At 39.5% G+C, this 26,481-nt stretch overlaps 1 protein-coding gene across 3 annotated transcripts in view; it reads left to right on the top strand.

The window, feature by feature from the left end:
• Positions 1 to 788: 788 nt before the first annotated feature.
• Positions 789 to 26,481, top strand: part of cwf19l2 (CWF19 like cell cycle control factor 2) — a 137,794-nt gene continuing 112,101 nt past the window's right edge. For all 3 annotated transcript variants that reach the window (XM_043691833.1, XM_043691831.1, XM_043691830.1), the window contains exons 1-2: positions 789 to 936; positions 19,076 to 19,186. In XM_043691833.1, coding sequence (XP_043547768.1) covers positions 844 to 936; positions 19,076 to 19,186 — 204 coding nt within the window. In that variant the 5' untranslated portion in view covers positions 789 to 843. The remainder of the gene's footprint in view (positions 937 to 19,075; positions 19,187 to 26,481) is intronic.

The following is a 26,481-nucleotide window of genomic DNA, read 5'->3' as shown; positions in this document are numbered from 1 at the left end:
CTCCAACCATGGCAAGACAACTGCCTCCAGCAGGTCTTATATCTACAGCACAGAAAAAAGGCTCTTCTCTCTCCATCTCTCTACTGATGCTACCGGAGTTTATCCAACAATTTGTTTTTTTTTGCTTCAGATTTCCAGACCCGTAGTTTTTTGTTTTCTTTTATTGTTTCCTGCGGAGTTTAGTTGTCAGGAGTACCGCAGGGTCCTAACGTGCAATTCCCATCCGTGCTTCAGAAACGACTTATCTGGCCGTTTTAAAGTTTTGCTTTTTTTAAAAATAGGTATTTTTATTGAAAGAAAAAAGTAATTTTGTTTAAAAAATCTTAAGTAATACAAACAAATATAAAGACTAATATACAATTAAATATATATAAAATAAATAAAAACACAACAAAAGAGGAAAAAAGCTCAGCTAACTACTAATCTATTCTACAAACAACCAAAACATAAAATATCTTACTAGTATGAAATAACGTAATAATTCAATAATTAAGTATGTACTCAAAATGGATTAACATCAAGTATTCCTCAACTACTCCGACATATTTCCAGTTGACACTAAACTGTAAGTTTGAACATCCCAAAAAGCTGCTTCATTAATCATGAATTATTTAAATTTATTGGCTTCGTATATTAGGCGAGGTTTAACTTTTCATTTGCTCTTGCATATGTTTTAATACAATAAATTAAAGGTTTATATCCAACTCTCGTATAAACAGATCAATAGAAGAACAAAACGCTTCATCCACCAGAGTGCGCGCGCTGTGTCCGGGACATTGGCTCATCTTCACGACGGTCGTTTTGAGCTGTCGTAAAGGTTTATGTTACGAAGGTAACGGCAACATGGCGGAATACGGAGGCAGGTTTGAAAGTGCAAAAGCCATCGAGGAAAGAAGAGAATTTAAACGAAAAGCGAGAGAGGCAATTGTGACCAAGGTATTGTCTTAGTTCTCTCTGTTTGTCTGCAACAGCCGTGACCAGGAGGCGGGTGATCTCTCACCTTTAAAACCCCCATCACCAAGAGTAAACACAGCGAAAGGCCAAAAGGGTTAACGTTGCTGGTTAATTCTTGACAATCCAGGGAATGTCAGCTTCGCAAGGGTGGGGTGAATTCACGTTTAAAATTAACCTATAGTTAACATGTTTTATTAGTTTGTGTACACGTTTTATTAGTTTATTTGTGTCAGTTTGAAACTGCAGGGGTGTCCACTTTTTTCAATTTATAGAAATGGCTTGGATGAAGGGATTGAAGGTATGGCTGGTAAATTTGTTGGTGAAGCAAAAAATATTTATTAATGTAAGTTGTGAAGTGCTTATAAGGAGGCTACTAAAAGTTGTAGACGCTAATGAATGGGGCAGGGATCTGGCAAACAGTATAATGTGGGGTAAAATAAAATTGTTGATTTTGGCAAAAAACATATTATCTAATTTTCGAGAAATTGCAGGACTGTGAGATTCAGAGGAATCTAAGTGTCCAAGTGCAGGAGTTGCAAAATGTTAGTGAGCCGGTACAGTAACTAAATAGGATAATAAGAAAATGTTAGTGTTTATTGTGAGGGGAATTGAACACAAACACTGGTAGGTTGTGCTTCTTTTATGTGGAGCATTGGTGAGACTGCATTTGGAGCTCTTTGTACAGTACTGGTTTCCTTATTTAAGGAAGGAGGTAAAACACTGGAAGCAGTTCAAAGGACTCATACCTGGAGTGGACAAGTTGTCTTATGAGGAAATATTGGATAGGCTAGGCTTGAATCTGCAGAAGTTAGAGTAAGACACAATTGGTTGAAACATTCAAGATCATGAAGGGTCTTGACGATGCATGTGAAAAGGATGTTTCTCCTTGTAAGGGCAGTTATATCTATGAATTACTGTTTTAAAAATAAGGGGTTACCCATTTAAGACAGATGAAATTTTTTTTGAGGGTTGAGTTTTTGGATTTCAAAATATTGTGGAAATAGAGTCCTTGAATATTTTTAAGGCAAAGGTAGTTAAGTTCTTAGTGAGCAAGTGGATGTAAGATTATTTTGCATTGGCAGGAATGTGGAATGATCCAATCTGCCATGATTTTATTGAATGGGATCTATGCTCGAGGGGCTGAGAAGCTTACTGTTGCCTTACTTCATCTGTTTGTCTGCCTTTCATAGCTCTTGACTCCCTTGTCCGTCAAGAATCTGTCTAACTGTGCCTTGAACATAAACATCTCACTGCTGTGTGGAAGAGAGCTTCAAAGATTAAGAATCCCCTGAGAGAAGAATTACTTCTCATCTGTCATAAATGGTTGACTTCTAATCTTGAATCAAATTCATTTAGTTCTAGATTCAGAGATGAGAGGAAAAAAAATCCTTTTACCATCTGCCGTGTCCGGCTCCCACAGAATGATTGCGTTTTTCTGAACTGCTTGTAATGCAGGTATAACTATAAAATACTTCAGGTGTGATCTTTTCAGTGCCCTCATTCTACCCTTCATTCCCTTTGCAATAAGAGTCCATATTCTACATCTCTTTCTAAGTATTTAGTAAAAACTGAAAGAACTGCCGATGATGTAAAACACAGACAAAAATAGAAATTGCTGGAAAAGCTCAGCAGGTCTGGCAACATCTGTGGAGAGAAATCAGAGTTAACATTTTGGGTCGAGTGACCCTTCTGTTCTGAGGAAGGGTCACTTGACTCAAAACGTTAACTCTGATTTCTCTCGACAGATGCTGCCAGACCTGCTGAGCTTTTCCAGCAATTTCTATTATTGTCTTCCGAAGTACTTGCTGGATTGTGGAGTCAGGGGAGGTCAATGGCCTACTCCTACTTTTGTATGTTCGTATGTGCATATATTCAGGGAAAAGCATTAGAGGAGGAAAAGAAAACTGAAGTAAAATCTTAATATTTTGTGCTTTTGGCCATTTATATAAAGCTGTTTTCAGTACATTCCTGGGTGTCAAAATGAAATATATTATGAGAGTTGCTGAAGGATAGTGACTCGATGTTGCAGCATTCGATCAATATTTCTGTCTTTTTAATTCATCTGAATTCAAGCCAGAAATTAAAATTGTTTCCTTTATTTAAAAAAAAACTGGTTGCTTTTTTGCAATAATATATATGTTCTCATAGAAACATGAAGTGGTTACAGCATCAAGGAATCCATTTCACTTACTAAGTCTGCGCTAGAAAACTCACCCAGTCCAATTCCCTTGTCCTTTCTCTTTAATATTATAAATTGTTTCTCATCATTTATATGTACTTCTTGTCAGATGTGGGAGTTTAAAGAGAGTTTAAGGGTTACTGTGGATTATATCTGCCATAAATGCTGTTGGATGCAAATCTTATCAGATCGAATGGATCGGTTGGAGAGACACTTAGAAGCGATGGGGAATTTGCAACAGCAACAGTATGAGATGGATGGCAGTTATAGGAAGGGGAGAAAGTCTCCAATACAGTCACATTGATGGGTTAACTCCAGGAAGGGTAAGAGAGGTAGGCGCCTAGGGCAGGAGTCTTTTGCGGATATACCCATTTCAATCAGGTATACTGTTTTGGAAAATGTGGTGGGTGATGGATTCTCGGGGGAACGTAATACGAACAGCTAAGTTTCTGGTATTGAGACTGGCTCTAATGCAACGAGGGGTACATCGGCTTCCAAGCGATCAATTGCGTTAGAGGATTCTGTAGTCCGAGGAACAGACAGACGTTTCTGTGGCCAGCAGAGACAAAGCAGAATGGTGTGTTGTTACCCTGGTGCCAGGATCAAGAATGTCTCAGAGAGGTTGCAGAATGTTCTTACAGGGGAGCGGGGCCAGCAAGAGGTCATTGTCCATATTGGAACCAACCGACATTGTTAGAGAATAGGTTGAGATTCTGAAGGGAGATCAGAGAGTTAGGCAGAAATTTAAAAAGGAGGCCCTCAAGGGTAGTAATATCTGGATTACTCCCAGTGCTACAAGCTAGTGAGGGCAGGAATAGGAGGATAGAGCAGATGAATGCATGGCTGAGGAGCTGGTGTAAACAGTCTGGGCAGGCAGGGACAAGGTAAGACTAATAAATTAAACTGCATTTATTTCAATGCAGGGGCCTAACAGGGAAGGCAGATGAACTCAGGGCATGGTTAGGAACATGAGACTGGGATATCATAGCAATTACAGAAACATGGCTCAGGGATGGGCAGGACTGGCAGCTTAATGTTCCAGGATACAAATGCTACATGAAGGATAGAAAGAGAGGCAAGAGAGGAGGGGGAGTGGCATTTTGATAAGGGATAGCATTCACGCAGAGGGTAGTACGTGTATGGAATGAGCTGCCAGAGGATGTGGTGGAGGATGGTACAATTGCAACATTTAAAAGACATTTGAATGGGCATATGAATAGGAAGGGTTTGGAGGGATATGGGCCGAGTGCTGGCAGGTGGGACTAGATTGGGTTGGGATATCTGGTCGGCATGGACGGGTTGGACCAAAGGATCTGTTTCCATGCTGTACATCTCTATGACTCTGAGTTGCTTATGCGATTTCCTTTTGAAAGGTTTAATCAATTTGGCCCCATAATGCACTAAGACGTTGCATTTTAGATCCTAATCATTCATCTGTATGTAAGAAAACTATATGTTCCAAAAAATGTAGTCAGTTAATCAAAAATGGCAGTGAAGAAAGAGTTACTTTTATAGATAGAATACCATGCAGTTTGCCAAATGGGAGGCTTTCAAAAGTGAGATTGAATTAAAGGTAAAACTGGTAAGAGTAGAGAACAATGGATGAAAAAAGATATTGAGGTTCTGGTCAAGAATAAGAAAGAGGAATACATTAGATATAGACAACTGGGACCAAGCAAATCTCTTGAAGAATAAAAAGAGTATAGGGGCATTCTTAAAAAAAAAATCATGAGGGTATAAAGAGGAAATGTGATAGCCTTGGCCGATAAATTTGAGGATAATCCAAAGAGGTTCTACAAGTACATTAATAGCAAAAAAGCAGCTAGGGAGGAAATAGAACCACTTAAAGATCAATGAGGTTGTGTGTGTGTGTTGAATCTCAGCAGATGGGAGATATACTAAATTAATGTTTTGCATCAGGTTTTACTGTGGAGAAAGAAATGGAGGCTAGAAAACTCAGGGAAATATCAAGACCTATTGATAGAAAGGCGGACATGCCATCAGCACTTCATCAGAGACTCTCATTGATACCTAGTATGGTGACAGAATGTCTGAAAACAAACCTTCAAGCTCAGCAAGCTAACTTACATACTGATCATCAACCTGAGATACAAATTTTCTCAAAAATTACTAATATTTGTTTAATCTATAAATATGGGTGAGGTGCCAGAGTACTGGAGGGAGGCTAATGTTGTGCCTTTATTTAAGAAAGAAACCTGGGAACTATAGATCTGTGAACCTACCATGTGGTGTGTACTTTCTTGGAGGTGATTCTGAAAGATAGCTTAACATGCATTTGGAGAGGCAAGGACTGAATAAGGATAGTCATTCGCATTTGCAAGGGAAACCTTGTCTCCCAAACTTGATTGAGTTTTTTGAGGAGGTAACCAAGAAGATTGATGAGGGCAGAGCAGTAGGTGTTATTTACATGGATTTTAGTAATGCCTTTGACAGGGTTACGCATGGTAGATTAATGAATAAATATTAGATCACATGGGATTCAGGGCAAATTTGCTAATTGAATACAAAATTGTGGGCGGCACGGTGGCACAGTGGTTAGCACTGACTGACTGTGTGGAGTTTGCACGTTCTCCCCGTGTCTGCGTGGGTTTCCTCCGGGTGCTCCGGTTTCCTCCCACCATCCAAAGATGTGCAGGGTCAGGTGAATTGGCCATACTAAATTGCCTGTAGTGTTAGGTAAGGGGTAAATGTAGGGGTATGGGTGGGTTTCACTTCGGCGGGTCGGTGTGGACTTGTTGGGCCCAAGGGCCTGTTTCCACACTGTAATCTAATCTAATCTAAAAATTGGCTTGATTGTAGGAGACAGAGGTTATTGGTGGATGGCTGTTTTTCAAACTGGAGGCCTGTCACCAGTGGTGTTCCACAGGTAGTGGTGCTGGGTTTGCTTTTGTTTGTCATTTATATAAATGATTTGAATTTGAGAGTAGGAGACATGGTTAGTAAATTTGCAGATGACACCAAAAATGTTGGTACTGTGGACAGTAAAGAAGGTTGTGTTGGATTACAAAGAGATCTTGACCAATTGGGTCAGTGGGCTGAGGCGTGGCAGATGGAATTTAATTTGGATAAATGTGAGGTAAAACATTTTAGTAAAATAAACAGGGGCAGGACTTACACAATTAATGTTAGGGCTTTGGGTAGTGGTATAGAATAGAGAGACCTAGGGGTTCAAGTACATTTGGAATTTGCATCACATGTAGACACAGTGGTTAAGAAGGTGTTTAGCATGCTTGCCTTCACTGCTCAGACCTTTTGAGTAGAGGTGTTGGGTGTCATATTGGAGTTGTACAGGAAATTGGTGAGGCCTCTCCTGGAGTGCTGTGTACAGTTCTAGTCACTCTGTTACAGTATGGGAAAGATATTATTAAATTGGAGAGGGTTCAAAAAAGATTTACCAGAATGTTGCCAGGAATGGAAGATTTGTGTTATAAAGTGAGGCTGTATAGGCGGGAACTTCTTCATTGCAGCATAGGAGTTTGAGAGGTGACCTCATAATGGTTTATAAAATCATGAGAGGCATAGATAAGCGAATAGCAATAATCTTTTTCCGAGGATGGACAAGTTCAAAATGATGGAGTATATTTTTAAGGTGAGAGGAGGAAGATTTTAAAAGGTGAGCCAATGTTTTTTACACAGTGTGGTTCGTGTATGGAATGAACTGGCAGAGGAAGTGGTGGATACAGGTACAGTTACAATCTTGAAAAGACATTTGGATAAGTACATGAATAGGAAGGGTTTGGAGGGATTTGGGCCAAATGTAGGCAGTGGGACTAGTTTAATTTGGGAACATGGTTGGCATTGATTAGTTGGATCGAAGGGTCAGTATCCATGCTGTATGACTATATGACTTTCTGATCTTATTGAAGAATTACAGTACATTAACACTTTACAAAATAATATAACACACTCAGGAATTATGGAAAATATCAGTGCTCTTTCTGCTGGTACTCCTTGGAGATTGAGTAGGAGATTGGGCCTTAGTACAAAACTTCAAACCAGCTTCATCAGAAGAACTTTGCGCAAACAAAACATTGTTCATTGGTTTTTAAAATGTTCTTCTTAATATTTCACTTTTTATTGAATTGCAGGTACATGCCATGTTTTGAAACATTAATCTTCTATGGCATAAAGAGTTTGCAAGTTCTGGTTAGTGTCTCCATGACTGAGATATGATTTTCACAAGATCTGTAATTTGGCAGGTCGAAATTGGAAAGATGTGACCATTCATATGGGCAAGATTAACAATTGCCCAGCTGTTGAAAAACTTTGCTATTTAGAGGTTTTTCTAATTTTTTAACACTTCTTTCATTTTGGATGCAAAACATGAAACTATTCTTGAAAAATGTCCTTGTTCAACCATGCATTACTCTGCACGCAGCTAACAGCACAACACCTTCAAATGCTCTCAAATTTTAACCAACAAAAGCTTGAGGCAAACCTACAGCAACGATCATTAAACTGTAAATTTATATTTATTCTGTTTAAAACCTAAAGAACCAAATTCACTTGTGCTAGCTAGGTAGAATTTGGAGGATATCATCAACATAAACCAGTTTCATCTGCATTATAAATTTGTTCAATATAAAAATCAAGTTTAGCAATTAATTTATTTTTTTTAAAAGTCGCAGTATTTTTCCACAACTTCGTCAGCTGATATTTGTTCATTGTTTACTTCTAACCTTCTAATGGTGCTTCTAATGTGAATTTTAAAACATGGAAAATATCCATTAGAAGATGCACAGTGTTTAGTTAATTTAATTTCATTAAAAATTTGCCTTTTCAATGAACATTGGGCCACAGGGAGGCACCCTCTGGTTTTTGCTATTATAGAACATAAAACATTACAGCGCAGTACAGGCCCCTCGACCCTCAAAGTTGCGCCAACCTGTGGAACCAATTTGAAGCCGATATGTCCTACACTATTCCATTTTCATCCATATGTTTATCCTATGACTGTGTAAATGCCCTTTAAACCTAGCGAGTCTATTTCTGTTGCAGACAGTGCATTCTGCATCCCTGCTACTCTGAGTAAAGAAATTACCTTTGATATCTGTCCTATATCTATTACCCCTCAATTTATAGCTATATCCCCTTGTCCTAGCCATCACCATCTGAGGAAAAAGGCTCTCACTGTCCACCCTGTCTAACCCTCTGATTATCTTATGTCTCAATTAAGTCACGTCTCAATCTCCTTCTCTCTAATGCAAACAGCCTTAAGTCCCTCAGCCTTTCCTCATAAGACCTTCCCTCCATACCAGGCAACATCCGAGTAAATCTCCTCTGAACCCTTTCCAAAACTTCCACATTCTTCCTATAATGCAGCGTCCAGAACTGTACGCAGTACTGCAAGTGCCGCTGCACCAGAGTTTTGTCCAGCTGCAGCATGACCTCGTGGCTCCAAAACTCAATCTGTCTACCAATAAAAGTTAACATGCTGTATGCCTTCTTAACAACCTTTATCAACCTGGGCGGCAACTTTCAGAGATCTATATACATGGACACTGAGGTCTCTCTGCTCTTCTACACTACCAAGAATCTTAACATTAGCCCAGTACTCTGTACTCCTATTACTCCTTCCAAACTAAATCACCTCACACTTTTCTGCATTAAACTCCATTTGCTACCTCTCGGCCCAGCTCTGCAGCTTATCTCTGTCCCTCTTTAACCTGCAACATCCTTCAGCACTATCCACAACTCCACCGACCTTAGTGTTGTCCGCAAATTTACTAACACATCCTTCTAAGTTCTCATCTAGATCATTTATAAAAATGACAAACAGCAGTGGACTCAAAACAGATCCTTACGGTCCATCACTAGTAACTGAACTCCAGGGTGAACATTTCCCATCAACTACCACCTTCTGTCTTCTTTCGGCTAGCCAATTTCTGATCTAAACTGCTAAATCACCCTCAATCCCATGCTTCCGTATTTTGTGCAATAGTCTACAGTGCAGAACCTTATCAAATGCCTTACAGAAATCCATATCAACCACTTTACCCTCATCCACCTGTTTGGTCACCATCTCAAAAAACTCAATAAGGATTGTGAGGCATGACCTATTGTTTTAAAAAATTCTCAAGGTCAAGGACCAGGCTCGCAGGAAAGTAGTCTGACACAGAACAAACAGCCAAGAGGCGAGTCTGCTAGAATATAAGTGTTTTATTCCCCGCAGCGTCGCCACAACCAGGTCTCGTACTTACAACGGGTCTGGTTTATACTCACTCTACGTGTTACCGGAACTGCGAGCCGTCAGTTCTCGTAGAGCGGTTGCCAACAACCCACGCTCGGCGGTTAAACGCAACCCCGGAGCAGACTCACCGAACTGGAGACTTTTCCAGCTGATATACTCTTTTCCAGATATAAACATTCATGTGAACAGCAGAGCAAGGCTAAAAAACACATTCCATTCTGGTTATTCACACGGGAAGGTGTATAACAAGATTCACACGGGACTAAGCGACACCTTCCATTTTCGGTTAGAGCAGAGCAAGGCTAAAAAATACATTCCATTCTGGTTATTCACACGGGAAGGTGTATAACAAGATTCACACGGGACCAAGCGACACCTTCCATTTTCGGTTAGATTCACACATGTATTGGGGCACAATTTTAACCCTTTCACCACACCTATCCTTCACAAAACCATGTTAACTATCCCTAATAAACTTATTTCTTTCTAGATGATTAAAGATCCTACCTCTTATAACCTTCTCCAACACTTTACCCACAACAGAAGTAAGGCTCACTGGTGTATAATTTCCAGGATTTTCTCTAATCATTTGCTATCCTTCAGTCTTCTGGCACTATTCCTGTAAACAATGACCACATAAAGATCAAAGCCAAAGACTCAGCGATCTCCTCCCTGGCTTCCCAGAGAATCCTGGGATAAATCCCATCTGGCCCAGGGGACTTACCTATTTTCACACTCCAGAATTGCTATCACCTCCTCCTTACGAACGTCAATCCCATCTAGTCTGGTAGCCTGTATCTCAGTATTCTCCTCAACACTATTGTCTTTTTCTAGTGTGAATACTGAGGAAAAATATTCATTTAGTGCTTCCCCTATCTCCTTGGACTCCATGCACAACTTCCCACAACTAGCCTTGATTGGCCCGAATCTTTCTGTAGTCATTCTTTTATTCCTGATATACCTATTGAAAGCTTTAGGGTTTTCCTTGATTCTATCTGCCAATGACTTCTCATGTCCTCTCCTGGCTCTTCTTAGCTCTCTCTTTAGGTCTTTCCTGGCTAACTTGTAACTCTCAAGCACCTTAACTGAGCCTTCATGTCTCATTTTAACATAAGCTGCCTTCTTCCTCTTGACAAGAGATTCAACTACTTTAGTAAACCATGGCTCCTCACTCGACTACCTCCTCCCTGTTTGACAGGTATTTACTTACCAAGGACATGCAGTAGCTATTCCTTGAATAAGCTCCACATTTTCAATTGTGCATTCTTCTCTATTCTTCCAGCCAACTTCACATTTTCCCACATTATATTCCATCTACCAAGATTTTGTTCACTCGCTAACCCTCTACAGACTTTGTCATCCTCAGCACTTGCCTTGCTAACTACTTTTGTTTCATCCAGAAACCTGACTCTATTGCGTTCACTTTCCTCATTGTTATTAATATATTTTTAAAATAGTTGTGGCCCCAACACTGACCCATATGGCTCACCACTGTACCCTACCACAACTACATTTCTATTTCCTTTCCCTGCTTGAATCGTTTCCTCTACCGAGGTGCCATGGTTACTTTATTCACCATCCCTGTAGTCCCCACTCTGGCTCATACAGCTTTAAAGCACCTCAAAATGGTTTGACAGTTGAAGTGTCTGACATTTCTCAGTTTTTAAACCACTCAAAACTCCTCTTCAGTCTCATGCTCCTGTCCCTGTTCACAGATCATTTTTGAAATTACTAGTCTGTGGGGTGTGATCATCCCATGGAGCAAAGTAACATTTCCTTCCCCAATATGGAATTTTTGCAGCTCACATTCCAGCTCCTCAACTTGGATCTGAAGATCCTTAAGTTACAAATACTTAGCGTTTGCACTGGATCAATCTGGTATAGGGTAAAAGACCATAGGATGTAGGTACAGAAGTATGCAGGGCTACTAATACCACTACTGGAAAGCTTGGCTGGCTGTGCCAAGATGACCTGACAGTGGTTAGAATTCTTTGGACCCTGAATGGCTTCAGTGAAGATTTGCACTCAGGGATATATAAGAAATTCTGGTTGATGGAGCCCTATTGCTTCAATAACAAATAACATGCTGTTTACTACAGTACCATAACAAACAAGTTCTAGAAGCAGCAGATGCAACATGAATTAAAATAAATCATTTTGATTGTGTTTTATTTAATATTAGTGAGAAATTTGACAGCTGAAGTGCTGGGTCTGCTAGTCTAAATTTTAGAAAAAGGGTATTGCATCTTGTTGACAACTAAGAGAATTTCTATTGGAATATAAATAAACTAATGCAAAAAAAGGATTTCCTGTGGTATCTGGAAATTGCTTCTTGCATGACTTATAAATTTTTTCAAATATCGGTGAATGTCTGTAATTTTCACTCGCGACAAAACAGTTTGTCAATTCACCAGACCTGTCTGAATATAATAGAAACAGAAAATACTGAAAATGTACAGCAAGTTAGGCAACCTGAGAAATAAAGATGGGTTTTAAAGATGTTTCAGTGCAACCTTTCATTAGAGTTGGTTTAATCATGAAGAACCAAAAAAAACCCATTCAGAATAATTGAGAGAAAAGTAGGTGGAGATTGAGTAAAAATATAACTACTTTAATAGAGTCAGTCAGTGGACCTATTTATAAAGACATTCTCTGCACTTACAGTTGAATTTGGTGTTAATAATTCCAGGATGCATATTCATCCATAGAGGTTTTTTTTTCTCACCTACAGACCATGGCTGCATGATTGGGCACTGGTTTCTGTCTAATGTTTGAGCAAGCAATTGTTCTTCATACGTGAGGTATGTTAGTGAATGTCAGCAGGCTATCTGGGTTTTAAGGGTGTGACAGTTGAATGTAAAGGTATCACTTATACACATTTCCAAAATTGTGATTTAAATGACTTGCAGAGAACTGAGGAAAAAGTGTTGGTTTTGCAGAAACCCTGCCTGTGTTCAGCTAATTCCATGTCAACTGGGGATCTATGGCTTTGCTATTTACTAGACAAACTTTAAGGTCCAAGTACTCCAATAGTTTGCAAATTATTGGAACAGTATGGACCGGAGTTGTGCATTGAGACTATGAAGAATCCCCTGCACAGGTATTGTCTGGGAAATTCCATCTGAAAGTGTCCATTAAAATCAAAGATTCAGGTGGATTGCAACTAACATAAACTTCATATTTACTCAAAAAAAGTCAGAGGATGAAAAATCTAGTCTTCAGTCTTAGGTAACTTTTAAACTTACTTTGTAAGTAATTGCTGACAACCTCCCTCTAACAGTATCTCGACCTACCCTGAGAACACATTCACATATCTGGTACTCTGGCAACCTTCTCAGCTGGTACACTACTGACTGAGTCACTTTACTGGCTACAGTACTCCCCTCACTTAGATGGTAGGATAGCGCACCTCACCACCTGCAGGATACTCACCTAACCCAGACATCCCCTCATTCGGGGACTACAGTAAGCCACTTCCAACCAACTGCCACCTTAACCCCACACACAGGTTATATGCATATCATTTTGAAAAATTTGTCAAAGTGACTGGCTGTGATGTTGGGCATTTAAAGTTTAGAACCTGGCTTTACTGACTGCTACAAATGTGTGTGTGGTTTTTAAAAGATCACATTCACTGCTAGAAATGTAGCAAGTGGTCCCTGTGCAGGAATGACCAGTGTAGAAGACATCTAAAAATAAGTGGGAAATTTTTAATCTGATTAGGATCAGAAGTAAATTTTCCAACTGTCTGACCCTGATTGGAATTTCTGGGTGAATGTGGTCCATTTTTAAATTTAATGTGCTGTTTTTATTTATTAGACTAGATTTTAATAAAGTAAATTCCTCTTTCTCTCCTGTATTATATGCAAGAATCTTTTAAGCAACAAATTTAATGTCCACTGCAGAAGCAAGTTCTGAGATGGGGTTGGCTCTTTGATAAAGTGGAACAGTTATCACTGTGGGGCCTCATTTCTTCGGTACTTGTGTGGCACAGACCTTAGTTCTGAGAAAGGGTCACTCGACCTGACACATTTACTCTGATTTCTCACCACAGATGCTGTCAGATGTGCTGAGCTTTTCCAGCAATTTCAATCATTTATACTTTATTTACTGACTATGTCAGCTTTGTCAAATACATAACGATTTACTGTCTTCATCTAAGATTATGAATTGTCTGCATTTTTAAGCATCATATTTTATTGTGGCAGAGTTACTGCCTTTTAAGATGTTGAGACTAGAGGGTTGTAGATTCAGTTCCTTGCACCCAGTTAGACTACTTTATGTGACTGTAGCATCGACAAGAGTTAGCACCAGTAGGCGAAATAAGGAAAACATTGGAAGGAAAAGTATTTTTTGACCGGTTTTTACAGAAAATATATATCCAGATAACTTGCGCAATTTATGATAATTGTAACAATTGCTATAGGTTACTATATACACAGAAATTAACATTTGTTCCTTATTATTGTATTGATAGTTCCTGTATTAATGAAGATGTGTTTTTAAAAGCAAATTTTAAATGTGAAATTCCTGACTTGCAATTCATTGTGTATAGGTGCATATATAGGATGCATTGAGTGCAGGTGACTTTGATAACTCTTATATGGTGTGTAGCAGTTAAATGTTAATTTTTACACACAATATATTGCTATCTCTGTCTTGGCAATAAGTGAAGGTTTTGCAATGCATATCTATAATTAAAAATGCGTGTAATGAGTTGTTGGATAAGAAAAAATTCGATTGTGCATTCAGTAATACGACATAATATCTGCTCCTGAATAAAAACCCGAGTCAGAAAGCATCTGTGGATAGATAAACTGAAACAAAAACATAAATTGCTGCTCATCTGAGGAGGGAATGCAAAGTTAATGTTTTGGGTCCTGTGACCTTTCTTCAGACTGATTGTAGCTAGAAAAAGATTGGTTTGTATTCTGAAGATTGGGTTGGGTGAGAACGGAAATGGCAGGAGTAAACAATAGGGAGAAATGGAACCCGGGAGTGGGGGGGAGAGAGAGAGAAAGAGTTGCGTAGACAAAGGTATGGGTAAAGGTCATCCTGGGAGAATCAATAACTGCTAATAGGGATCATTAGTGGCTGACAATGGGTTGTTTGTGATAGCAGTCCATGTGATGACAAGTTCTGGTGTGTGGGGTTTGGGATAAGGAAATTGGGGAACGGTGTTCGAACCCTAAAATTATTGAACTTGATATTGAGTCCTGAAGGCTGCAGGGTCCCCAAATGAACAATGAGCTGCTCTTCTTCCAGCTTGTGCTGAGGTTTGCTGGAGCACTGCATAAAGTCTGAGACAGAGATGTTGGCCAGGGAACATGGTGGTTTTGTTGAAGTGGTGGACAACAGGAACCTCAAACTCAATTTTGTGGATAGAATATGAGTGTTCTGCAAAGTGGTCACCCAGTCTGCATTTCATCTCCCCAGTGTAGAGCAGACTACATTCTGAGTAGTGATTGCAGTGAGTGAACTGTAGGTAAATTGTTGCTTCACCTATAAGTTGTGTCTGTGCCCTTGGATAGTGAGGAGGGAGGAAGTAAACAGGCAGGTGTTACACCTTCTGCAATTACATGGGAAGGTTCTGTGGAGGTGTGCAGAAGTGTTGAGAGTTTAAGAAGAGTGGACTAAGATACCCCAAGGGAATGGTCTCTTGAAAGGCTGACTAGGAAGGAGAGGGGATTACGTGTCTGGTGGCATGCCATTGGAGATAATGAAATGACAGCTTTGGATATAGATGTTGGTGGGGTGGCAAAGGAGGACCAGGAAAACCCCGTTGGTGTGTGCGAGGAAAGAGTTGGGGGGGTTGGGGCTGAAGTGCGGGAGATGGGTCGGACATCACAGAGGACCTTGTTAACCATAGCGGTGGGGAATCTTTGGTGAAGGAAGAAGGTGGACACTTTGAAGGCACCGTTGTAGAAGCTGGCATTCATGGAACAGATGCAATGGAGAAGGAGAAGCTAAGAGAATGGAATAGAGTCTTTACAGAAGCAGGGTGTGAGGATGGATCATCAAGGTAACTGTGGGAGTTGGTGGGTTTGTAATGGATATGGGTGACTAACCTATCCCCAGAAGTCGAAACAGATGTTGAGGAAGGTAGGAATCAGAAATGGACCAGATGAAGGTGAGAACACTGTGGAAATTGGAAGTGAAATTGATAAACCTTCTCAATTATGGACAAGGGAGGGAAGCAGCACAGATGATGTCATTGATCTATGTCGAAAACGTTGTGGGTGGGGACCCATGTACGAGTGTAACAAGGAATATTTACGCATCTCAAAAGAAACAGGCATAACTGGTCACCTGTGTGGGTACCCTTGTCCACACCTTTGGCCTGAAGAAGGTGAGAGGAGAAGTAAAGATGAGCTTGGCCAGTTGTAGGAGGGTGGTGGAGGATGGAAATGGTTCAGGTCTATTTTCCAGAAAGAAACCGACAGCCCTGAGACCATCCTGATGGGAGGTGGATATGTAAAGGGATTGGAAAACCGTGGTGAACAGGAGGCGGCTATAGCCTGTGAAATGGAAATTCTGAAACTGATGTAAAGTGTCAGAAGAATTATAACTGTTAATGGGAAAGGACTGGACAAAAGGGAAAAAAAAATTGAGTCAGTGAAGGAAAAGATTAATTCTGCGGGGCAGAAGCAAGCAGAACCAGTGAGTCTACCCAGGCAGTCCTGTATGTGGATTTTGGGAAGGAGGTAGAAGCGCGTTGAGTGACTAAGTTTGGACTTGCATGTAAACTTAGTGGCAGGGGGATCACTAGTTGAAGTAAGAGTAGTGACCTTTCTGGATACAATAGGCTGGTGTTTAATGGTTGGGTCATAGTCCAGGATGAGATAGGAGGAGTGTCCGAGATTTGGTACTCTGCCTCTTTAATGTAGAGATCAGTATGCCAGACAATTGCCATACCACCCTTGTTAGCAGGCTTGATTACAATGTCGAGTTTGGACCTGAGAGCATGGAGTGCAGTCAGTTCTGAGGGAGATAGGTTGAATTGGTAAGGGGTGTATACACACAGGATTAGCATTTCATACTGATAACCTTTCATCAGAACTGGCAGGTGTTAGGTGTTTATATGCAAGTCCAAACTTAGGGGAGAAAAAAGGTGGAGGTGAAAAAGATTGGAAAGGACAAATTAAAAGGTTTGATGTGATGGAGGGTAAGCACGATTAACTAACAAGGGGCAATTGTGAAAAACACAATGCAAAATAAGGAAACAATGGATTGCTTGGGTAGAGCTTTAGAACAAATAATTACCAGGACTTGCTGTCTGAAATACCTAAATTGTGGAAAACTATTACTTTTAAATTCGCATTATGTGTTCTGTAGCAACAGACAGTCAATCCATTTGCATTCATGAAGTTATCCAGAACAGCTAAATTCTGAGCATAAATTTAATGAAATGAGAAATGTTGATGCAAGTATAAACCATATGTCCATCTTGATTTAATTATGGTCATCTGCATCTTCAAACTTCAATTACTAAGTCCTTTGTGTTTTTCTAATGAATATATTAATTTTGCTCAGCTTAATTTAGATGTGCATAAACTGCTGTCATGAATGATTTATGTCATTTAGTACAATCAAATGGGAGTAATCTTATTGGACTATGTTATACCAGGCCTTGGTGAGATCATATCTAGAATATTGTATGCAGTTTTGGGTTCCTTATCTGAGGACCGAAGCTCTTGCTGTAGAAAGACTGCAGCAAAGGTTAACAAGATTGATTCCTGGGATGGCAGGACTGACTTATGAGGAGAGTTAGAACAATCTGGCATTTTTGTTTTTGGCTTTGAGGAAACATCTAAAGCTCAAAACATTTTGTCTTTCAATTTTCTGAAATTGTGATGAAACTGGATGTGTAAAACGGTTTCTCCTAATGAAGGTTCAGAACTGTTAAGAAATAATTTACCTTTATGTAAAGACATTACTCTGAAAGTTCTAAACCAGAAGTGCATGATTAAAACCCTGCTGGAATTGTTTGAAGCTGTGAAAGTCTAAGCTCTGTGTATTAAGACTGTACATACAGGGAGAGGCTGTTAGATACTCAAGTCTAGGAATTGAAGCATCCATTAAGTTAACCATTCTAGGTGTGCTAGAGAAAGGAATTCCATCTGATATGAGCACTGCAAAGAAAGGGATGGTTAAAGGGCATTTAATGGGATTTTACAGTGTGTTTAGTTATATATAAATAGAATAAAAACTATCTTCTCTTCATTGTTTAGTGTCATAAACATCTATATTATTTTTAAAACCATATCTGCAGCATTGCATGTTTGTATTTTAGTGAAAGACTACCTCATTGAAAACAAAAAAAATACAAAATTTGAACTGTCAAGTCAAATTTAACTCTGAGATTGATTTATCCAGAAATAACATCAGTTGGGGTCATCATAACAGCGTATTGCCTCTTTTGACAAATGACTGTTTACAAATTCCAGAGCTGTTGGTTACCAAATTTGTACAAGAAACTGACAATTGAAATCCTAGAGTCTTACAATATCTTGAGCATTCTAAACTGGTGAGTCATAATGCAGGCTTGTCTGAAATAAATTTTTGTTTGGAAAGAATTTTTTTATGAGATCTCTGTGTAGGTGAAAAGTATTTTGTTCCTTTTTTAGGTGCATAAAGGCCAATTTGCTTTTAAACAAAGCAAATGCAAAATTACTTACATTTTATAATTTAAACTTTAATGTGGAGCACTAATTACCCACTTGATACTTACATTGATTAATTAAAATTATCCAATAATTTTAATGTATTAGTGCAACAGATTACTTTGTGTTATCAGGACTAGATTATATTTAAGTTCCATCTTGAGATTCATGTTTATTTTTCTTGTAGAAGATGTGGGTGTTGCTGATTGGGGTCAGGTCAATATTTGTTGCCCATTCCTTGTTGCCATTAACTGGAATGACTTAACAATTCTGTGAATAGTGATGGCACAGGAGGAAGCCAATTGGGGCTCGGTGTGCTTAAACCAGTTCTGTTACCTGTTGTCAGTCTCTTCCTATATCCCATATTTCTGCTTCTCATTTCTATCCATATAACCCTCCAAGGTCGTCTTACTTGCTAGGCCATTTAATATGGCACTTATGAGTCATCCACATTGCTGAAGATCTGTGGTTGTACGCAAGTTAGGTCAGTTAAAGTTGGTCGGTTTCTTTTCTTAAAAGTCATTCCAGGTAAAGTTCAAGGTAGAATGCCATGAATGAGGTTTCAATGACGAAATATAGACATTAAAATTCTCTAGAATGTAAGAGAGTGATAAGACTTAATTATAAGCACTGTTTTATCTATATACCAATAATTTTTACTGAGCTTATGCCTTTTTGCAGTGCCTGACCAGTTGAATGATGGGTCTGTTAATTTGTTTGGCTGCCCTCAAATAATTTCCAGATGTTTGGTGTTTAGAAATAGTGGATAAGGTTACAGTTAAGTTTAATTGGATTATACTTTGTCCTTTGACCAGAAATTGTTTTACAGTGGAAACACTGAGGATGGGATTGGGGGTGGGGTTAGTGAGATTGGGTACTTGAAAGTCTTCATTTAGATCATGTGTAAGTGTTCATCTGATTTCCTCAATTTCCTAAAGGCTGTTATCTTAATGCATGAACAGAGATTGTTCTTTCTCACATAGAAAAAGCTGATTTAAAAGATTTGAATATATGTTTGTAGAGAATCTTAAGCATTCCTGTCTTTACTAAACCTTATCCCATTCCTAGACTCAAGCTAAATATCAGAGAGAAGAGCAACAGAAACAGCTCAAGCACATACGAGGTGAGGACACGTGGATGTTACCAGAAGTCAATGAGCGACTGGAGCAGTTTTCAGAGGTACTAAAAGTGCTTTATATATATCCTAAATAGGTAATTGCTTGAATTAGTTCCTCATCAGGTTTTATTGACTTACTACACGAGCGAGAGACCTGGAAATTGTCTCTTGTAGAATTAAACGTCTTTAAGGATTCAACCTGGATGATACCGGCATTAACATTTTTCTCCATGAACAACAATAATTTGCATTTTTGTTGAATCTATAACAAAATATAGATTTAACAAGTAAATATCTCAATAGATTTAACAAAGAAAATAGACATTGAAGATTAATAATGTTGTGGTTCTGTTTGCCGAGCTGGGAATTTGTGTTGCAGATGTTTTGTCCCCTGTCTATGTGACATCTTCAGTGCTTGGGAGCCTCCTGTGAAGCGCTTCTGTGATGTTTCCTCGGGCATTTATAGTGATTTGTACCTGCCGCTTCCGGTTGTCAGTTCCAGCTGTCTGCTGCAGTGGCTGGTATATTGGGTCCAGGTCGATGTGCTTATTGATTGAATCTGTAGATGAGTGCCATGCCTCTAGGAATTCCCTGGCTGTTCTCTGTTTGGCTTGTCCTATAATAATAGTGTTGTCCCAGTCGAACTCACGTTGCTTGTCATCTGAGTGTGTGGCTACTAAGGATAGCTGGTCATGTCGTTTCGTGGCTAGTATGCTGTTATGAGTCCTAGTGGTCACAGTAGTCTGGCTCATAACAGCACACAAACCAACAGCCACTCTCAGACAACAACTCACCAGGACGAAGGACCCGATACCCAGCATGAGCAAAACCAATGTAGTGTACAAAATCCCATGCAAGGACTGCACAAAACACTACATAGAACAAACAGGAAGACAGCTAACAATCCGCATCCATGAACACCAACTAGCCACGAAACAACATGACCATCTATCCTTAGTAGCCACACACTCAGATGACAAGCAACATGAGTTCGACTGGGACAACACTACTATTATTGGACAAGCCAAACAGAGAACAGCCAGGGAATTCCTAGAGGCAAGGTACTCATCCACAAACTCCATCAACAAACACATCGACCTGGACCCAATATACCAGCCACTGCAGTGGACTGCTGGAACTGACAATCGGAAGCGGCAGATACAAATCACTATAAATGCCGGAGGAAACATCACAGAAGCGCTTCACAGGAGGCTCTCAAGCACTGAGGATGTCACCAAGACAGGGGACAAAACGTCTGCAACACAAATTCCCAGCTCGGCGAACAGAACCACAACAACGAGCACCTGAGCTACAAATCTTCTCCCAAACTTTGAAGATTAATAATGCCTAAAGACAAACATAGGATTGAAGTTGGCCTTTATGTTAGCAAGATAAATAGGAGGGACTTCGGGAAAGAGGTCAAACACGACAGGAGGGTTGGTGTTGATTATAGAGATGAGGATGCCTGTGAGAGTGAGGGTGTGAGATGAAGTAGCACAAACTGTAGTGACAGCCAGGCTACCACAAATCAGTGACAGTGCCCTTCAAGTTTGTTGGTACATGTTGAAGATGGCAGAGAATGTCATTTTTTAAAAAAATTATTAACTTTACTGGGACAAAGGAGCTATCTGGTTAGGTGTCTATAGAGTTGACAGTGGTTACATTGATACATGGATAGGGCTGCATGTGCAGACCACCATGTTGGGTAAGATCAATTGAAAGTTATAATGTTTAGTGATACACATATTGTGTTCTGATGGCTTGGTTTATGATTTTTTTAATAACTAACTATCCTAATTGATCTTAGGATACATTAAAGAGAAGTCATTTATAAGAGGATTATTAGGTAACCAAAATAGGTTTGGGAGAAAAAGTAATTTTGAAATGCACATGTGAAAAATACTGCAGATGCAGAAATGCTCAAATAAAAACAGAAAATGCTGGAAATATTCAGCAAATCATGTATTGTTTGTGGAGAGGGAAATAGAATTAATGTTTCAGGTCTGTGACCTTGCAGCAGAAATAGAATAAGATAGAGATACAACAGGTTTAACTAATCAAAGGAGCAGTGAAAGGAGCAAATGGAGGACAGAATGCAAGGGCAAATTGGTAAGATGGAGGCAGGAGTAATTTAAATGACGATTGGGATGATAATGGAAACTCGAAGAATTAATTGTACAAGTGAAGAGTTAACAAGTGGATCTACGTGAGGTATAAATAGCAACAGCCAAACCATTGCCAGCATATGTCTGCAAAAGTGGAAGAAGTGGCTAAGACCTAAAGTTGTTCAACTGAATATTGATTCCAGAAGTTCTGAGGAAGGATCACCTGACCTGAAATTATTTCTCTCCACAGATGCTGCCAATCCTGCTGAGCTTTTGCAGCAACTTCTGTTGTTGTTTCTGATTTACAGTATCTGCCGTTCTTTCTGTTTTTATAGATTCCAGAAGGCTCAGTATAGCAATCACCCAATGTTTACAGAGGAACCTCAATTATCCGAACGAGATGGGTGGGCACTATTTCGTTCGGATAATTGATTATTCGATTAATTGATTCCCTCTGGGGCTCGGAGTTTTCTGTGAAGTCTGCTCCCCCTTCAGGAGACTAGGCAAAAGCACACTGCACATGAGACGCCCCCTCCCCCACCGCCTGCCCACCCCAACCCCGTTCCTCCTATCCTGCCCACACCCAACCCCATCCACCCCCAACCCCGCCTGTGCCCGCCCCAACCCGTCCAACACTGCTCCCTTTGTCCACCCCCAAGGCCACTCCACCAACCCCACACCCCATCCATCCCCCCCCTCCTCTGATCTACCTAATCAGTTAATTGATTAATCAGCCCTAATCACTTGCTTAACTGGTTGCAACATTAACATATAAAATTGTAAAAGAAATAAGTAAAAGTAAATTGCTGTTTCATGACAGCTCTTACCTTCCCCAGTCACAGTCACACTGACCAAGTAGGAAGACTCTATCCTAAGTAATGTTACTGCATCCTGGTACAAAGAATCTAGGTAATTTTCCTCCTGTGTGATGTGTTGCATTGTTTGTTGTTCAGCTTCCAGCTTCATGAACTCTGCGCTGAAGTTGCTCGAGTTTCATACATTTATTGCAGTCTTGGAAATGATGGTATTCAGGAATTCCCATATGCTGCAACGTATCACCTGAGTTGCCATCTTTAATGAATTTTAATTTTTAATGTATTATTCACTCATTTATATTGTCTTTTTATATATCTTATTAACTTTGCCACCAATTTTCACATTTAAAATTTAAGAATAGCAAAGACCTTAACCACTTACCAGATACTCACCAAACAGTTACCTCCTTTCTCTGTGGTAAGGCAGTAGCCAATTCCAGTCAACTGTTGCAAATTTATTTCTGACTGCCTGTCTTGGCATCTTCATGTCGTCAGCTTCTCTGGGTGATGTTGACAACTTACCTTGGGGCTTCACTGAACCTGCTCTTCTCCAGTACATCATTGAATATATCCTGTAGAAAATCACTAATTTTGCTTTCAATTTGGATCTTTCCCTTGCCTTCAACTGGTTGACTACTCCTGGGATGAAAGGATTATCTTATGAAGAAAACTTGAACAGATTTGAGGTGCATCCATTGGCATTGAGAACCGGATAGAAAAGATACAAGAGATGTCTCTACTTGCAGAGAAACTGAAACAAAGGGGTGTTGTTTCAGAATAAGAGGTCTCACTTTTCAAACAGAGATGAGGAAAAATTCTTTCTGTCAGAGGGCCATTAGGATGTGGAATCCTCTTCTCCAGAAGGTAGCAGAAGCTGGGTCTTCAAATAAGTACTAGGATGAGTTAGGTTTTTGAGAAATGAGTGAATCCAGGTTAATGGTGTATACATCATCAGCTATGACCTCATGGAATGGTAAAGTAGACTTCGAGGTCTGAATGGCGAAAGTGAGGACTGCAGATGCTGGAGATTACAGTTGAGAGTGTAGTACTGGAAAAACACATTAGGTCAGGCAGCATCTGAGGAGCAGGAGAATTGACTTTTTGAGCAAAATGAATGATGAGCTTTTGCCCGAAATGCGATTCTCCTTCAAGGTCTAAATGGCTCACTCTTGTTATAAGCCCTATATCCTTTGTTCCTGTGGTTGATCTTTGATACTTCCTTTTCCTTTCTCAACTTCTCTGTTTCTGTTGGGTAGGCTGTCTACTAATGTTCATTCTCCTCACTGTCCAAGGTAAAGCAGCAATTTACTAATGCTACTTGCAATTTCATATGCTACTCACCATGTGGTCGTCTCTACACTGGGAGAAACCAAAACAGACTGAGTGTCAATAGCGCTCAAACAAGCTTCCCATTTCAATTGGACTTTAAATTGCTGATGACTAGAATGCTAATAATTTTATGGCAGCATTTAGATCATACTGAGGAGATTTTATACTTCAGAGGTAATGTAACAATGCTGAAGCATAAGCAATTAATATTTTTCTTTCAATAACATGAACTGAAATTCCAATAAGGTATTCAAATTGTGACTTAGAGATTTACGAGTAACATGAAAGAGAAACAAACTTTTCTTCTTGCATGTTGGTCAGTGTCACAGATTTAAAAAGCAGCATTTGTAGTTCCATTAGCAATGAACAGATTTTTGTTACTCCTGAATTTTTGTTTTCTTTTTCTTTTAAAGGCACAGTCTCTTTCAATTTTGATTTTGAATTGTAGGTGTCAGTGGCTGACCTGCATTTATTCTCAATCCCTAATCACCACTATTTTCTCAAACACACTTAGGACTGATTAATAAATGCTAACCTAGCTAATGATCCTCATGGCTCATCCCAAGAAAGAAACCACAGGGTGCTTCAAGATAGTTCCATGGCACTAGCTACCTTTATTCCTCAACAATCAATTTTACCAGACTACCATAATGTGCAACATTGCAACTGAGTTGGTTTGGTTCTTCCTGGCCAGAGGAGTGCTGAAGTGGACATTAAACAGAGACAGGAGTTTTGTCTTTGGACTTTCCTAGACTTTAGGGCTCAGTGTTCTGATAAGTCAAACAAGATTATGAATTAATAACTGAGTGATGTTTTTGTGTACCTTTTTACAACGTCAATTTAATTTTAGTTCTTTGAGTAGATTGGTAATTTTCTGATTTCTTGACCTGTGGATCAGTCTTTACAATACTCACTTCAAAGATTTCATCAAGATCTGTTCACGCAGAATACTCATCAAATTATATCTTCTAAGTTTAATAATTAAAAATATTAAGTTATTCTTCAATTAATTGTTTATATGCAGACATTTGAGAACATGGAGAAAACATTGTCATAATATTAATATGAAATTAGAAAGAAATTTTCTTGCCTGATGAAGCTTTCTTAATTTTAATGTTTTCAGTTAAAAGTTAATTTTCTCTCAAAGCTTAATGAATAGATTTGCTTCTACATTTCCCAGTAGATTTTTCCAAGGCTCTTATCAAATTTGACATTTAAAATGTTGCTATGAAACTGAGTAATTATCATCCGAAAATTTACTTGCAAACAATCTAAATTAAGAAAACCTCAAGAGACAAGGGAAATTCTCAGCCTTTAATTTCAGATCAACATTATGACAATGTCTTTACTCCTGTGTTCAGATATCTAAGTATAAATACATTAATTGGAGACTGTCGAATTATTTTCGAAACAGGTTTGATTATATAATCAAATACCTTCTGAATAATCAAAATTGAGTAGTGAAATTATGGAGCATTGGTCAAGGAAATTTTTAATTATGTTACAACTTAAAATAAAATGAGATTTCTGAATACTTGAAAGTGTATGGTAAAATAGGGCAAAGTCAACATGATTTCATCAAGGGGTGGTCATGCCTGACATGTATGTTATCTGTCTAGGCTTCAAGAAGGCCTTTGACACTATATTGCACTGGAGGCTGAGTAAGATCAGGGACAATGATGATAGAGGCAAGATAGAGGCATGGATAGAAGATTGGTTGTCTAGCAGAAAGCAGAGAGTGGGGATAAAAGGGTTTTTCTAAGGATGGCAGCAGGTGACATGGTGTTCCAAAAGGCTCAGTGTTGGGACCACACTTTATACATTAACAATCAAGATGAAGGAACTGAGGGCATTCTGGCTAAGTTTGCAAATGATACAAAGATAAGTAGAGGGACAGGTAGTATTGAGGTGGTGGGGAGACTGCAGAAGGATTTGGACAGGTTAGGAGAGTAGGCAAAGAAGTGGCAGATGGAGTATAATGTGGAAAAGTATGAGGTCATGCACTTTGGTAGGAAGAATAGAGGCATGGACTATTTTCTAAATGGGGAGAAAATTCAGAAATCTGAAGTGCAAGGAGACTTGGGAGTTCTTATCCAGGATTCTGTCAAGGTAAACTTGCAAGTTGAGTCAGTAGTTAGGATGGCACATGCAATGACGGCACTTTGAGAGGACTTGAATATAAAAGCAGGGATGTACTTTGGAGGCTTTATAAGGCTCTGGTCAGACCACATTTGGAGGATTGTGCCCAGTTTTAGGCTCGATATCTCAGGAAGGATGGATTGGCTCAGAGGAATTGCGTGTTCAGAGGAAGTTCACGAGAATGGTTCCAGGAATGAAAAGCTTAATATATGAGAAACATTTGAGGACTCTGGGTCTAAACTTGATAGATTTTAGAAAAACGAGGGGAGATCTATTAGAAACTTACAGAATACTGAATGGCCTGGACAGAGAAGATGGAGGGAAGATGTTTCTATTGATTGGAGAGACTAGGACGAGGGCATACCCTCGGAGTAAAGGGAAGAACTTTTAGAACAGAGATAAGGAAAAACCTATTCAGCCAGAGAGTGGTGAATCTATGACATTCACTGCCACAGAAGGCAGTAGGGACCAAGTCATTGAATATATTTAAGGCGGAGATAGATTCTTTATTGTCAGAGCAATCAAGGGTTATGGTGAGAAAGCATGAGAATGGGGTTGAGAAACTTATTGGCCATGATTGAATGGTGGAGCAGAGTCAATGGGCTGAATGGTTTAATTTCTGCTCCAATATCTTATTGTCTTATAGTTCCTTATTATGTCTGAATGACCCAAAATGCCCTCAACGATTAAAGTTTGAGTGTGGGAAAAGAAACACGTCCTGTGTGATCACTGTTTGACACCAACGACATAGGTAGGAAGAGGGGTGGAGAAGTCATTCAGGAGCTCAGGGAGTTAGGCTGGAAGCTAAAAGCTAGGACGGACAAGAGTCGTCATCTCTGAGTTGTTGCCGGTGCCACATGACAGTGAGGCAAGGAATAGGGAGAGAGTGCAGTTGAACACGTGGCTGCAAGGATGGTGTAGGAGGGAGGGCTTCAGGTATTTGGACAATTGGACTGCATTCTGGAGAAG

Source organism: Chiloscyllium plagiosum, chromosome 6 (genome assembly GCF_004010195.1).
Source record: "Chiloscyllium plagiosum isolate BGI_BamShark_2017 chromosome 6, ASM401019v2, whole genome shotgun sequence".
Classification (NCBI taxonomy): Eukaryota; Metazoa; Chordata; class Chondrichthyes; order Orectolobiformes; family Hemiscylliidae; genus Chiloscyllium; species Chiloscyllium plagiosum.
The sequence above is the reverse complement of the archived record's forward strand: the minus strand, read 5'-3'. Positions and strand labels throughout refer to the sequence as shown.